The 16011-nt window shown below is 35.9% G+C and overlaps 1 protein-coding gene across 15 annotated transcripts in view; it reads left to right on the top strand.

Moving 5' to 3' along the window:
- The window catches only part of RORA (RAR related orphan receptor A), a 729602-nt gene extending 713858 nt beyond the window's left edge, over positions 1-15744 (top strand). For 6 of the 15 annotated variants that reach the window (XM_082388123.1, XM_082388129.1, XM_082388119.1 and 3 more), the window contains 3 exons: positions 77-189; positions 2091-2251; positions 11850-12114. In XM_082388123.1, coding sequence (XP_082244249.1) covers positions 77-189; positions 2091-2251; positions 11850-11943 — 368 coding nt within the window. In that variant the 3' untranslated portion in view covers positions 11944-12114. Of the gene's footprint in view, positions 1-76; positions 190-2090; positions 10787-11585; positions 11807-11849; positions 12115-15718 lie in introns of those variants that run through there. The other 9 variants (XM_082388116.1, XM_082388120.1, XM_082388128.1 and 6 more) reach the window with 6 other exon arrangements.
- The last annotated feature ends 267 nt before the right edge of the window (positions 15745-16011 follow it).

Genomic DNA, 16011 nt, shown 5'->3' with positions numbered 1-16011 from the left:
CTAGGAGTCAGGAGGAGTTGGGGTTTTCTGACACCATGTTGGAAGAATACTCAGGAGTATGGTTTTTCATATTTAGATCGCTCATGGCTGCAGGAAAAGGTAAAAATTGAAAAGCTGCAACAGAAAATTCAGCTAGCTCTTCAACACGTCCTACAGAAGAATCACCGAGAAGATGGAATACTAACAAAGGTGAGAGCCGAAGGTTTCCAACTGACAAGCCTGAATTATCCTTGCCCAGATCACGCCAGCCACGTTTATAAGTCATGCCACCAGACCCCAAAAGTATCAGTAAGCAACGGCCTACTGAGAAGAGAGAAGTATCCTCATTTCAAAAAATTATCTTGGGCCAAAATTCAGGTTAAATTCTATTTATTATCATTGGTTATAAAGTGTCCTGGAATAATAGAGCAATGATAGAATTTTTTTTAAAGCATTAATACATTCTGAAGAATACTCCACTTATCCCATCAAAGATGGGCAGAAGGCAGAATTAATGTTCTGCCGTGATATAAACTAGAGAATTTAGAATTTAAATCTTTGATTTTAGAAAGACGAAGTTATGAAGGACTAAAACAATAGAATTAATCTATTCTAATATTAGTTCTAGTTCCATTAAAGTCATTAGTAATCAACAGTAAATGACTCTTGTATTTTCTTCATCAGTCTCTCATTACTACCCTGTATTCAAAGCATAGAGTTTCATTTTTGCTAATTATTATCTTTCGCAATAAAAATATAATTAGGATGTCAATTTAAAATATGATAATATCCTTCAGTGTTAGTGCTAGTAGTATGTATTTGGTCTTAGAAAAATCAGCCCTATTCTTTCTTGGATTATTTTCTGTTTTCTTTCTTTTCTCCTGATAGCTAGGTTAGGTCAGAAAGGGGAAGTTGGGGGGTTAAGTGTGGTTTTTTGTTGTTTTTTTTTTTAATAGTAATCTTTTATTTTTATTTATTTATTTATGGCTGTGTTAGGTCTTCGTTTCTGTGCGAGGGCTTTCTCTAGTTGCGGCAAGTGGGGGCCACTCTTCATCACGGTGTGCGGGCCTTTCACTATCGCGGCCTCTCTTGTTGCGGAGCACAAGCTCCAGACGCGCAGGCTCAGTCGTTGTGGCTCACGGGCCTAGTTGCTCTGCGGCATGTGGAATCTTCCCAGACCAGGACTCGAACCCGTGTCCCCTGCATTAGCAGGCAGATTCTCAACCACTGCGCCACCAGGGAAGCCCTGTGGTTTTGTTTTTGACTTTGCATCTATTAAATGAGACACTGAGGCAGGACTGGGAAAGAGAAGGAAGAAGAACTTTTCTCCATCTTCTTGCCCCAGTGCAAGGGTACCATTAGGGTCTTTGATTATAGAGAGCACCTAACACATGGCCAAGATCGATGCTCTGGTGAAAATGTTTCTTAGGATTATTCTGGGTGGAGATAGTAAATATTTTGTGCGGTACAGTGCTTTAGAGTTTAAAAAGCATTTTTGCAAGTCATGTTATTATACTCAACAGGTAAATAGTCAATGCTGAGACTTCCACCAGGCCTGCTGACTATTTTTTTTTGTTTTCCAGGCAGGGCCTCTTGCTCAGACCCAGAATTGCTTTGTTCTAGGCAGAGCTCTTTCTCCAGAAGAAACTTGTTGTCACTGGAGTTGACTAGTACTCATTTTGCATAAAATATGTAGGGGATGCCGTCATCTCTAGTTGCAGTGACCTCACCTACCGGTGGCTGTCCCCTTGCCCACTTCTCTGTTACCACACGTCTTCCTTTTCCCCAGTGGTAGAGGGCGGGGTTCAGGATGGTAGAGCAGAAAGCATGTTTGAATAGGAGGAGGAGGTGAGACACTTGGGTTCTTTTGCTTATGAACATCTTTTTGGGTTACAAATTATTTGTCTTCAAAATCATATTTAATGTATACCTGGTATTCTATGATATGACTATATCATCATTTATTTTTACCCTCCCTCTATTACTAGACGTTTAAGTTGCTTCAAGTGTGTTTCACCATTGTAAACAATGTTGAAGATCATCCAGGTGCCCTGATTTTTGATTCTCACGTCTCTTCTCTCCTGACCCTATGTCCTTTCTTCCACTTACAGTTAATATGCAAGGTGTCTACATTAAGAGCCTTATGTGGACGACATACAGAAAAGCTAATGGCGTTTAAAGCAATATACCCAGACATTGTGCGACTTCATTTTCCTCCATTATACAAGGAATTGTTCACTTCAGAATTTGAGCCAGCAATGCAGATTGATGGGTAAATGTATCACCTAAGCACTTCTAGAATGTCTGAAGTCCAAACAATGAAAAACAAACAAACAAACAAACAAATTAACCGAGACACTTTATATGGCCCTGCACAGACCTGGAGCGCCAACACACTGCACATCCTTTGGTGATCGGGGTCAGGCAAAGGAGGGGAAACAATGAAAACAAATAAAAGTTGAACTTGTTTTTCTCATGCATATGATTTCCATTATGCCTACAGATATGGACCCTTTTTCTGTCTCGACTTCTTGATCATTGACCTCTGTTTACAACAGAAGGCGGGTACTAAGGTCAGAGGATGTCCTTTTTTTGTAGCTCACTGCCCACAGACTTTCTACATCTGTCGGTAACAACAGAGAGTCCAGCACTAATCGGTGACTGGTGTGCATAGCGGAGGTTGCGGCATTACTTTGCACAACTTGCTGTTTGTCTCATGAAGGAAGTTTTTATTTTTTCACCGATTATTGCCAGTCAGCAGGATGGCACGAAAAGGGTCCATAGCACTAGCAACAATAGCATTATAATATATTACAGGGTAAATGGGCATGAAGACTATATATAGCTAAAAGAGATATTGTTTATATATTGTTTTAATTAATATAAAATGTAGTTACTGGTGTAGCTTTTCCTGTTGAATTGATAAGGCACTTTCATTTTGCACCTTTTTTCTTTAAATTAAATGCTAGCGTGTTCACTGTCGTGTCGCATGTGCACCAGAAACACAAGTTTAACTGAGAAGGCTTGGAAGGTACGTCGGGAGGTATTTATGCTGCTGTTTACACAATTACTTTTAAAAGACTGGCTGGTCATATCTAGAAATCACGCTGTTGGATTAATTTTTTTTTTTTTTAACACATGAATTTGGGATTAGAAACAGAACTCTCCCTAAATTGTACTTTGCTTTTGGGTCAGTTTAAGGATAGATGTGTTTATGCTTCATACAAAGTTGAGTGATTGATTGATTGGTGCTGTGGACTTACACCCTCGTGCACAGTATTTTTTCAAAGCTTTTGAAAATGCCACCTCATTGAGGCAGGGGAAGGGAGGCTCATTTTGCACAGCTGCGTAGTTATATGGACTCAGCCTCAACTTGGAGTTCTTATGCTTTAAGAACAGATCAGTAACCAGAATATTTATCAGAATCTAGCTTTTATTAGAAGAAGGACCCAAAGATTATATCTGGAGCAAATGCACACTCCCCATGTGAAAACATGAAGCATTTACTTTGTGAATGTTTATGTTCTTGGTATAATCTAGGAACCCTGAGAGTTTATCTCAGAGTGAATGGTTTCTAGACTAACTGCCTCTAGATGGTGTCATTCTAGAACACTGTGTTCTCCATATTTCATAGTCAATGGATAGGAGGGCAAAGGAGGCGTGCGATGTTGAACCAGTTTCTCTTATTTAAGTATTAAATATTTTAAGCCTTTAAAGTGAAGTCGATGCAAGCTGCAAACATTTACTTTTGTATTTATCTTCACTAGAAAACTGTGGACTGTAATTTATTTTATTAAGTCTTTAGAAGATTGTTTGGCTTTTGTGTTCAGGTGAGAAATATTGAGTTGTTTTTGTTTAATTTTGTGGCTTTTTTTTTTTAATAATTCCCAGTGGGGGAAGGGAGAAGGAACAGTCTGATAGACAAGTGTGCATATTTTAAAATAAGTGACCTTTGGGAATGTAGGCATTTAGATGATGATTTTAGTCACACTCGGAGTGGGATTCAAACTTCTGGTCTGCCATCGAAGACCATGTTTGTACAGAAAAGAGAACATTTCCCATAGTGTAAAGGTGGGAGTTTCCAAGCAGCCCTTTACAGTGAAGAAAGCATCTCCCCTACCTCCAGGGTCCCTCCCAAATCTTCTGCAGGAATTCGGCTCCTGCTGTCGTGCTGGGTCATCAAGCACGAGTTTCCCAGAGCCTTCTACTCTGTTTTTAACTGCACTGGCTTTCTGACTTGTTTCCTGAGGGACTTGGAAACGGGGAAGGAATTATTCACACCGAAGTGTGTATGAAGCCTAAATGACATCTAAAAAATTGTTTTTTCAAAAATATAGTAAGGGTTTCGCCATAAATAGAAGACGAGAGTAATACTTACTTAAATTTCTTACAAGCATATAAAACTTTATGTGACTTTATATAGAGAGGTAACTATCAGCATATAGTATTTATATTTGGGCAAGAAGGGTTAAATCAAATTTTTTATTTAAATAAGCATAGTTCCTTGAAAGATCAATAGTATTTATACTCTGAAAAGAGTACCAAGCTTAGTTCGGTTATTTATTTATCCATTTTTTTTTTTTTCCTGTTGTTTCTCCTTTGGGGGGAAATGGTGTGTTTTTATTTTGGTTTTGGTTTGTTTTTTGTTTTTGTTTTTTGGTCATTCTGATTCACTAAATTTGGGGATGGTTTTATTAAAGTCTATTAACTTCTTTTTAACCAAAGCTTTCTGAATATGACCAGCCTCAGGTGCTAGCGCGTTAAAGAGCAACTAAACCTAATTCCAGTGTCCATTTGTGAAATGATGAGAGCTAATTGAACTTCTCTGAGGGTGAGAGAGAACGCAACGTTGAACTTAAATTCCTTTTCCCCGGAAAGGATTTTGCATGTACCTAATGCAAAAAAAAAAAGCTCTAATCTCAGTAATAGTCACACCATGGTGACATTGCTTTTAGAGTAAACCAAGATACATTGACATGATGCTGCTACTAGGTCTTTGTGACAGAAAAACAGGGTGTGAGACTTTAAGACTAAGTACATCGACAGTGTAGGAACAGAGTAGAGAGTAATAGAGGCGTGCTAGGTGAAATGAGGGAACAACTATTATTCGGATCGAAGTTGGGATCTGAAGTTAAACAATAATCTCTGTTGAAAAAAATATGAGGTACAGAGAAGGATGTGAAAAACTTCGTATTTTTATTTTCTTCCTTATTATAGAAACACCTGTGTGATGACACAAAATAGTTGGTGATATAGAACAATTATTATTAATCGTTCTTATAATTAAAATTTCCTAAACTTAAATGTCCAACAGTCTTTTAAAGATTGGAATCACATCATTGTTATCCCGGCTGCTGTAATGCCTTTTATACATTTTTTAACATAGGGTAAATAAGGCTTTTGCACAGAGCCTGAATACCTTCGGTTACAGTGGTGTCCAAATGATTGCATTATATTGTGAAGAAACTGGCCGTGGTCACAATGAAATCAAAAGTGCAGATGAAAGTGCTTTTGGGGGCAGTTTGCAAATTGTGGTTAAAGCTACGGATTTTTTTTTTTAAGTGTTCAGCATCCCAGTTTGCTTTAAAGGTGTGGGTTTTTATTTTAAGTCTTCCGCATCCTAATGCACCCTTTCTAACTTAAAGAAAACATGACTTAAGACACTGCTTCTAAGTTTGGTTGTTCTTTATAGTGTGGATATTCAGATCTCTGTGAGTGTATGGGGGTGGGCTGAGGGTCAGATGAGGAGGGAGCGTGTGTGTGTGTGTGTGTGTGTGTGTGTGTGTGTGTGTGTGTGTGTTTATGTCTGTGTATGGTTTTCGTGTGTATGATGTGTGTGTGTCGAACCGCTTCTAGGCTACTAAGTGTCAATGGAAAAGAAAATGTATTCAAAATACTTAAATCAAAACTAGAAGATGGGAAAAAAAAGATTTATTCTATACAAAGCCTTGTCTGGACCACTTTAGAGAGACTTCTATTTTTTTAACCCTTCTATAAATATTTGATGGCACTTGAAATATTCCTGCAATAAAATGTGATTTGTGTAAAGAAAAAAAAAAAGATTTTGTAATGTGAAACAAAGAAAGAAAGTAATGTAATTTTCTAAAAAAAAAAATACAAACAAACAAACTTTGTATTATTTTCTTGATGGAATTTGTCTATCTGTCTTTGGAAAACTTTTTATTTCATTGAATGTGCCATAGTAGAAATACGTGTTTTTAGTTTTAGACTTAAGGAATAACTGTTTGTGTTCCGACATTCCAAAATGCAAAACAACCTAGTAGAATCTTTAATGAAAAGGTTTAAGTAGGATGTAAGCTTCTCTCATTGTTGCTTTTTTGCACATGTTCTTCATTCCTCTCTAGTGCAATATGTACATAGAGCACTTGCGGGTGTACCTTGATCCCTCAGGGAAAAATACATATTTGTACAGTTTTTTTTTTGGTTTTGTTTCTTGTTTTGTTTTTTTGTGGTTTTTTTGCCTTTTGTTTTTGGCTAAGGAATGTCGACTGAATCACTTGTTATTGTTGAGGGGCAGCCAGATAATAATCCTAAAGCCACTGTTTCAAACATTGATTGTTTAAATCATGTGTCCTTCCAGTGCTATTATTTGAAGATAATAATAATAAAAAGTTATTTTCTGACAGTTCTTTGTGCTGATTGGTGAAAAAAAAGGGTAAATAAGCACCTTAAAATTGACTTACTGTGAATGACAATCCACCTTGATATCAACAATAGAAGCCCTATCACTTTGGAGTTGGGGTTAAGAGTCAGAAATAATGTGCTCAGGGATCTTCTAAAACTCTTAAAACAGGGTGGCCAGTACTACTGGGACAAAATTGTGTTTTGTATTGTTAATAATAATGATAATACTATCCCTCCAAGGCACAAGTGAACTGTGTAGAACTGCGCGTGTGTATGAACTTCACTGTTGTTCATTTTGTTTTGTTCAAAATGTGTGCGTTCTTCAGTCTTGTATGCTTAAAAACATTGAATAACTTCCAGAGCAGTACAAAGTGATGCCAGTATGTTCAAAAGATAAATTAATAGGTCATATATCAACAAAGAGCATCATTCGAAGTACAGTCCTGCCTACTCCACTTACCATTTCTCTAATAATTAAAATATTCTTGATAAGTATATTTATAGCATTATATGTTAAAAACTATTCTTCCAAATCCTATATAGCATGGATAAAAATTTTTTAAAGCGGTAATGAGATGAGAGCCCTACCTATCAGTGCAGTGAGAGAGGTAAAAGATGAAACATTGGTTTTTTTTTCCCCAAATACCAGCAAATAACTCCCATTTTCACCATGTTCTCCTCTAGAAACAAACCAAAAAAATCTCTTTATGTAACACAATTCTTCTACTTCCGCATTTGTAATCTGTATGAGAGCTAATGTTTAAAGACAAACAAAACCCACCAGTGTAACAGCAATGTGAGCCAGCTTTTAGGGTTACATTTTACATTTTTGAAACATTTTGAAAGTAATATTTCGATATATTACTTTCCATAAGGTCAGTGAACATCACTGTAATTGTTGGCTTTGGTTCCTGCACACCTAGAATACACTTTCAGAAGAAGCTTTACATGTTTTCTTACCACCATGGAAAAGCAAAATTTGGGATAACTTTCCATGTTGTTTAGATAAAAAAGAAACCATCGCTTTGTTTTGATGACAGACTATGGGAAATGGCAGAAATCTCTCTCTCTCTCTCTCTCTATATATATATATATATGCACACACACAGACATTACTGACGTACATATTATAACATTTGGTTGCCACTTCTTACTTACAAAGATACGACACAGCAGAACCCCATAAAAACAACTTTATACTGTGGATCAAATTATATGCCCATAAGTGCAATTGCAACAGTAAATCTTCATCTGTTACTAAAAGTCTGTGATATGGGTCTTAATTGTATTCCCAAAACAGTAGTATTGTTAAAGAGGTTCCACCAGATTGGACGAAATCCAATTATTATTGTTTATTCTTAAGAAAAGAGCAGGCTGGCAAGCAATGTCTTTACAAAGCAATTGGTTTCACTTTTGGGTCTGTTTGCTTATTTGTTTGTGTAATTGTGGTCATTTTTGTCAGGCTCTCAGTACAGGTTTTAAAATAATCCAGAAGCCTGGCTTCATACCAAGGAGACATCGTAGATGGGGGGGAATCTCCATGTTTAACCAGACCCTCAGAACTTAGAGCAATAAATACATTCAGTCATTTATTTATTTATAAATGAATGACAGAATATTCAATCCAAATAGAAACAATGTTTTTTCAGCAATGCAACATAACATGGAGTCTTAGGTTAAGAAGGTGAATATGAGAATATTAAGTAGATGCCTAGAAAATCCATGTTTGCTGTTGACATTTAGTGTGTTTGCCACATTAGTAATATCACACTTATTTTTTCTTTTTCCCTTCTAAGAACTGATGAAAGATCGCTTGCTGTTAGCTTTGACATGCTGTACATGCCATTATGTTGTTCTGTAAAAGCAACTAAATTCTTTGCAGTATTCGTGTGTGATTCCGTTCTCCCTCATTATTACTTTAATGTGGATGAATACTATCTCTAGGAACTTGGTTATCATTGAACAGATTGCATATGTAAATGCAGATAATTCTTGAGCAATATAGTGAATCTGATTTCACACACACACACAAAATCCGTATGTACTGTACACATCTTCCTGAATCCAAAACTCTCTCCTTATCCACAATGGTTTGAAATCTCATATAAAACAGTGGTAAATTTTTAAACGTTAGGACATTAGCTGGCTGCTTCTTTAAATGTACCTGTATTGTCTGCCTGCTCCTTTTGTGGAGATGTGTTTTTGTATTGGATGTTTGGGCCAATGGGAGGCTTCAAGCTACAACATATTTTCCCAGTTTAAATATATTTAACATATGACAAACCCCAGACAAGGCTTTTAATATGTATAAAGAACTGCAGTGTTAGGTGGTTTATTTGCAAACCGTTTTCAATGTTGTCCATTTTTATGGCACCTTTAACAATATTCTTGTTTCCAAAGTACAAAAAAAAAAAAAAAAATAGGTTAAATAATCTAGCCATAACTGAATGTCAAGCAATAAAACAAATGACTTCTGTGCATAGACTTAAAAAGAATACAAATTTTAGACATCTGCATGTAAATGCAATCTCTTGTTTACTGCTTTCTTCAACTTGAGCAATTGATTCCTTATTTACTATTAACTTAAGAACTTGTAATGGCCTGTAAACATTTTCTCTCTTACTCTTCTTTCAAATTTACCTTCGTCCCTGCTTTTGAGTCATAATATTTAATGTTGTTCTGCACATCTCTATACAGTTAACTTTTTGGCTTTCATTTTGTATAGATAAGAAAATGTTATATTATAAACAGCCTACTCAGTGCAAATATTTATCTGTTTATCAAATCCACAATATGCTGTATGATACTGGTTTTACTATATAATCTATTTTAGACATAGCTGTTTAGAACTAGAGTGTGCTATTTTTGTGTTTTTCTGATGTGTGGTGCTAGATAAGTTACTTTTGTGAACAAAAAAAAACCCCTTTTATTCCTAGACAATACCACCTTTGGGTCTTGTTAATTTCACTGAGTATAACTATATATTTGTATATATATATATACATACATATATATATATATATATATATATCTACCTGTGCCCAACTGGCAGCTGTATCAGAGTGCTGGATTTGGGACATGCTTTTCTCTTTAAATACATAATATCATTATATAAATTATTCTAGAGTGTATTTAATTAGGATAAAATTACTTCCTTAGTATGGATATTTGACATCTATAGGGTGAATTTGTTTATAAATATGGATATATAAAAACGTATTAGCATTTACTTTATGTTTGCTACTTGGCTTTATACCATATCTCCTAAGCTGAAAAATAATTTGCCAGGCCTTCAAGATCCTAAAGAAACACTCTAGTTTAATGGAGTAATATTTTTTTTCTTACTAAGGCACCTTATTATTGGCACCTGGCAGAGTTATGTATTAGCTCCTATTATAGATAATAGGCACTTATATAAAGTATCCTTGGTGGCTTGATGGCAGAATAAACCTTTCCCCTCCTACCTGAGCCATGAGAAGTATATAGACGTCCGCTATCATGGCAGAACATTGGCCATAAAGCAACTTTGACAAGGGGTGTTCTGTGTTAACATGACCTCAACCAGTTCCATGAACTGAGTGAAGGACCTTCATTTTAAAAGTCATTTAATAATGAGCTTAGTTAAACTCTTTCACCTGTTCTTCCAAGACCTATCGGCATTATTAAAAAATCAAAGTATATCAAATATCTAACTAAGGATGTAGTTAACCTTATTAAATATTGATTAGAATTGTTCTGTAATATTACTGAATTTGTAAGATCTTTAGCAAAGATTTTTGAGCAATTTATAAATATAGAGCAAATGTTTCTGTTTATTGCACTTTTTGTAATTGAAGGTGATAAATTCTCAAGCCATGGTTATTGGCTTCCATGCACTGAATATTTACCCACAATTCTAGACATTTTCCATTTTTATGGAAGAGTTGCTGTTACCTTAATTATAAATGCAATCATGTGGTTAATGAGAGCTAATGCTAATAGTTAACCTTTTAAAGTGAATTGGCTACAGTTTAGGGAGAAATCTCTTTTAATACAAATCACATCATTCCTTATTGCTTCGCTTAGAAAGGAATTGAAATCTTTTTTTTTTAAGCACCATTTAGTATCCTAAGCTTCCTGAGGATAGAGATTGTATCTCTTTGTGCCTGCACAATGGCCAGAACATGTCAGCATTTGATCATTGTTAAATGACAAAAAGTATGCCCCAATTCAAACTTTTTTCCTGGGTTGTTTTGGTAAATTTATAAAGTATGCCAAGCCTTATGGTTAAAACTTTCTTCTACAACTAAGTATTAAAGCCACATTTTAAAAGACCACATGAAATGCTGATTCTAATTGTGTGTAGGTCTTGAGGATTAAGCACACAAATTTCACAAAACTCTGTGAGTAACAAACTCAGCCTTCTGTAAATATACATGCAAGTTTGGAAACAGTAATACTGTACCTATAAATATATGCTGTCTGTTTTGTGTACAGTATGTAAAAACTCTTTTTCTGCCACACTAAAAATGCAAGCCATTTATGGGAATCCTAAAAATAGTATTGTACTAAAACTTTGCTAATGATCTTTATTAGAGGATCATCCAACTTTTCACTTACATTGGGTTTTCTTTTCAATTCACTCTTACAGTAGTCTGCTTATTTCCAGCTGTTTGTTATTTTATTGAGTCCTGAATTAAAAAAAAAAAAATTTTGATTCATTTTGTACATACAAGCTGTAAAAAAAGAGAGATTTAATGTTGTCTTTTAAATACTCCGATTTTCATTCTAATATGAATGTTGTTATATTGTACTTAGAAACTGTACCTTTAATATTACATTACCTTTATTAAAAGTGCATTGAACACATCAATTTTAGATGTGCTTTATGTACTGTTATCCTATAATAAAATTTCAGCTTCTAATGGAACACTTGCCTTGTTTTTCTTCTTTTTTCTTGGTTCTTGAGTTGCATTGTACAGAGTTTTCTAGCTTACATCTTGTCTCCAGAGAATGGAGTAGTAGAACCTTGCTACTCAAAGTGTGGTCCACAGACCAGTAGCACTGGCATCACCCGCGACCTTGACCTTGTTAGAAATGCAAAATCCTAGGCACCACCCCAGACCTACTAAATCAGAATGTGCATTTTCACAAGATCCCCAGGTGATTGGTTTGCATATTAAGGTTTGAGAAGCACTGGTCTATAGTGTAGTACTTTAAAAATATAATTCGTTTCTATTTTGCAGGGGACAAAACACATATACAAGGATCAAGCTGCCCTTTGATCAGAAACGGGGAAAGAAAGAAATCTCAACTTGTGAGTTAACGTCTATTGATTGATAGTAGCTGCCAGAAATGCAGAATTGAGGATTCTTAAAGGAGGACCATGACTGATCAGTGATACCTGCCCTGAGTGCAGGAGGGGAGAAATCCTGAATGCACAACACACTTTGTCATCTTTGCTTTAGAAATCATTAAAATAGAATGTCAGAATAATGCCAAAGACTTTAATGATGCCAAAGACTTTTTAAAAATCTGGCTTTACTGGGCTAACATTGTACCATCCCAGCCCCACCCCCTTCTCTTGAGTAGATCAGATAAGAGTAAACCAACAGGGTTAACATCAGCTAAATATCACACTATTTTAATGATGCAAAACCTCATCATAAATTATTTCCAAAGTAATCTCAAGGACATTCAAATTATAAAATATTCAGAAGTCAGAACAAAGGCAACTGAGTTGGGCTTTCCCTCCACCCACATTCTATAATACCTAAGCGTCTCTTGCACTTTATAAAATAAATATTTGAAATGATCCCAGAAGTCATTGCGTATAACAAACATCATGAATCGCATTGATGGATCCCCAGATTTTCTGAAGGCAAGCCTAGATTCCCAAGAGTGGCAGAAGCCTCTTGCTAGATTAACAGGCACTCTATCCTTTCCCTGTACCACCAGTTGTGAGCTGGAGAAAAATCCAGTTTTTTGCTAATGTCATTTATCTATGATGTGAGGAGCTAACAAACTAGTGTTTGTGTGTTTACTTTGATTCTGGATTTTTTTCTCTCCTTTGAAGGGGAAATATTGACTCTAGTAAGGTATAGTCATGTCTCAGTAATCCATTTGTTGATTATCTGCTTGATAGACTTCTCAAACAATATTTTTAATTCCAGAATGATTTCTTTGTGGGGGGAAGTTGCTTCAACTATGAATTGTTCTGTGCTTAGAGAACAAAAATTAATTTTGGCCTCACTCACAGTTAATTATGATAGTCACCTCCTAGCAAGTCTCACATCCATCCTCTACCATTCTCTCTTTACCCCTCCCATAAAATGCACACTTTATTGTAAAGACAAATATCAATAATTATTTAGTTATCCTACTTGGAATTATTTCTGCTATCATTACCTTCTCTCTGTGGGATAGTTAGATGCTACCTATAAAAGACCAGCATTCATAAAGAGGGTGTGGAGAAAAGGAAACCCTCCTACACTGGTGAGCATGTAAATTGGTGCAGCCACTGTGGAAAACAGTATGGAGGTTTCTTAAAAAACTAAAAATAGAGTTGCCATGTGATTCAGCAATCCCACTCCTGGGCATATATCTGGAGGAAACTCTAATTCAAAAAGATACATGCATCCCAATGTTCACTGCAGCACTATTTACAACAGCTAAGACATGGAAGCAACCTAAATGTCCATTGACAGATGAATGGATAAAGAAGATGTGGTATATATATAATGGAATACTAATCAGCCATAAAAAAGAATGAAATAATGCCATTTGCAGCAACATGGATGAACCTAGAGATTATCATATTAAGTGAAATAAGTCAGAAAGAGAAAGACAAATACCATATATCACTTATATGTGGAATCTAAAATATGATACAAATGAACTTACTTACAAAACAGAAACAGACTCACAGACAGAGAAAACAAATTTATGGTTACCAAAGAGGAAAGAGGGTGGGGGAGGGATAAATTAGGAGTTTGGGATTAGCAATTACAAACTACCATATATAAAATACATAAACAATAAGGTTCTACTGAATAGCACAGGAAACTATATTCAATATCTGTAATAAACCACAATGGAAAAGAATATGAAAAAGAATATATATATTTATTTATTTGTAACTGAATCACTTTGCTTTACACCAGAAACTAACACAGCATTGTAAATCAACTATACTTCTATTTAAAAAATTTTTAAAAGAAGACCAGCATTCAGATGAACAGTTATTTCTGGGTCTTTTTTTAGCCCAGGGACAATCTTATACAGAATACAACAAAATATACTATAGAAAATATTATCTTCTGAGTAGAAAAATTTGAATACTTTTAGACATTCCGTTCTGACACAGTATATCCTAGACAAAGCATAGCCAGTATTTTTCTGGTTTTCAGGAGTAATAATAATTCCTCCCCACTTGAAATACCATTTATTGCTGAAAAGCCTGATTTGAACAAACTACTATTGGCAACAGTATTTCCCCCACTAGTTTCTGAATCAGTTACTAGATTGAAACCTCTTTGCTAGAGGGCTATTTCTGGATTCTCACTTTGAAAGGGCCTTATGGATGATTGTAAATTCATGAAGCAATTCCCTGAGTGAAGTTGTTACCAGCCATAAAGTCTCCAAGGCCAAGTTCACCCCAGATCAAGCAAAGGAAGCTCTTTAGCTGAGAGGTAGGAAAATAACTTGGTACTGATAAAAAACAGATGATCTTGCACATTTCTCTGTCTTGATTTGGTCTAAAGAAATACACATCTAGAACAACTCTGATAACTTCACTTAGCCAGGTGCTTGCAGTTTTAAGAGTTATTTTTGAAATTGTGGTCCACTGAAACATAAACTCAAAATAAGTAACTACTGTTACAAATTCTTTCAAAAAGAAATTGGCTTCTCATTCAACTTCAGAGTTTGTTTATTTCTCAGTTTAGAAGAAATGGAAACCAAATCTTTTTTCTGCTTGAATATCCACAGAATAAGATGGAACAATCACTTTGGAAAACAGTTTGGCAGTGTCTTAAAATGTTGAACACAAATTTACCATACAACCCAACAATTCTATTCCTAGGTATCTGCCCAAGGGAAATGAAAACACAAAGTTCACACAAATACTTGTATACAAATGTTCATACCAATATTACTCATAATAGCTAGAAAGTGGAAACCATCTAACATCCATCAAGTGTTGAAGGGTTAAAAAAATTGGGACATATACATAAATGTCATGCTACTATTCAGCAACAAAACAACTACTAATACTTGCTACTACGTGGATGAGCCTCAAAAATGGATAATCTACTAGGAGAAAGAATCCAGATGCGAAAGACTATATACTGTATGATTTCATTTACATGAAATGTCCAGAAAAGGCAAGTCTGTAGAATCACAAGCAGTTTAGTGTTTGCCCTGGGGCTGGGGATGGGAAGAGAGATTAACTACAAAAGAGCACACAGGATTTTTCAAGGCAATGGAAATGTTCTAAAACTTGGTAGTGTTGATGGTTGCACAACTGTACATGTACTAAAAATTAGTGAATGATAACTAAGTGGGTGAATTTTATGGCACTTAGATTACACCTCAATAAAGCTGTTTTACAGACACACACACACATACACATGCACGCGCACACACACACACACACACACACACACACACACACACACACACACACACACAGTGGTTTCCCTATCACCCAGAGAATAATGTCCAAAGTTCCAAATTATCTAGCATGGCATGAAGACCCTCTCAGGCCCCTCCTCCCCTGTTCAGTCCAATGGCCTTCACTTCCCCCACAAGGCAATACAGTAGCTGTTCCCCTCCCCACAACACGCAGCACTGTTTCACACTTCTGGGCTCTTTGCACCCCCAAAACCACAGCCCCTTCTCAACCCAGTGGACTCCTACTCGTCCTTCAAGACCCAATGTAAATTAACTTTCTTCTCTGAAGTAGTCTGTAAATTGTCTGTCAGAATGAGTTCCTTCCTCATTGTGTTCCCATAGAATCTATAATATGTGTGTGTGCGTGTGTGTGTGTGTGTGTGTGTGTGTGGTCGACTGAAATAAAAACAAAATGAGAGGTGTGAGTTTCAATTTTATTTAGGGACTTACTGAGGAGTATAGCCCAGGAGACAGCCTCTCAGAAAGCTCTGAGGAACTTCTCCAAAGAGGTAAGTAAATATGTGAGAGGTCAGTAAATATGTGATTTTGTTGAAAGGGGGTATGTGCAATCAAGCACACATCTCGGTAGAAGGTTGCTACTAGTCACAAGGAACAGACAGCTTAGGTAATGGTTTTAGAGATTTTCTAAGTATGGGAAGATGCAAGAATTCAGGTTCATAAGAAATTTCTCCTGAAAATATCTATCTAAAGGCTAGCTCTGCCAGTTTTCCCAGA

Source organism: Balaenoptera borealis (assembly GCF_965194805.1).
Source record: "Balaenoptera borealis genome assembly, chromosome: 3".
Classification (NCBI taxonomy): domain Eukaryota; kingdom Metazoa; phylum Chordata; class Mammalia; order Artiodactyla; family Balaenopteridae; genus Balaenoptera; species Balaenoptera borealis.
Note: the sequence above shows the minus strand (reverse complement) of the source record. Positions and strands in the feature narration are given on the sequence as shown.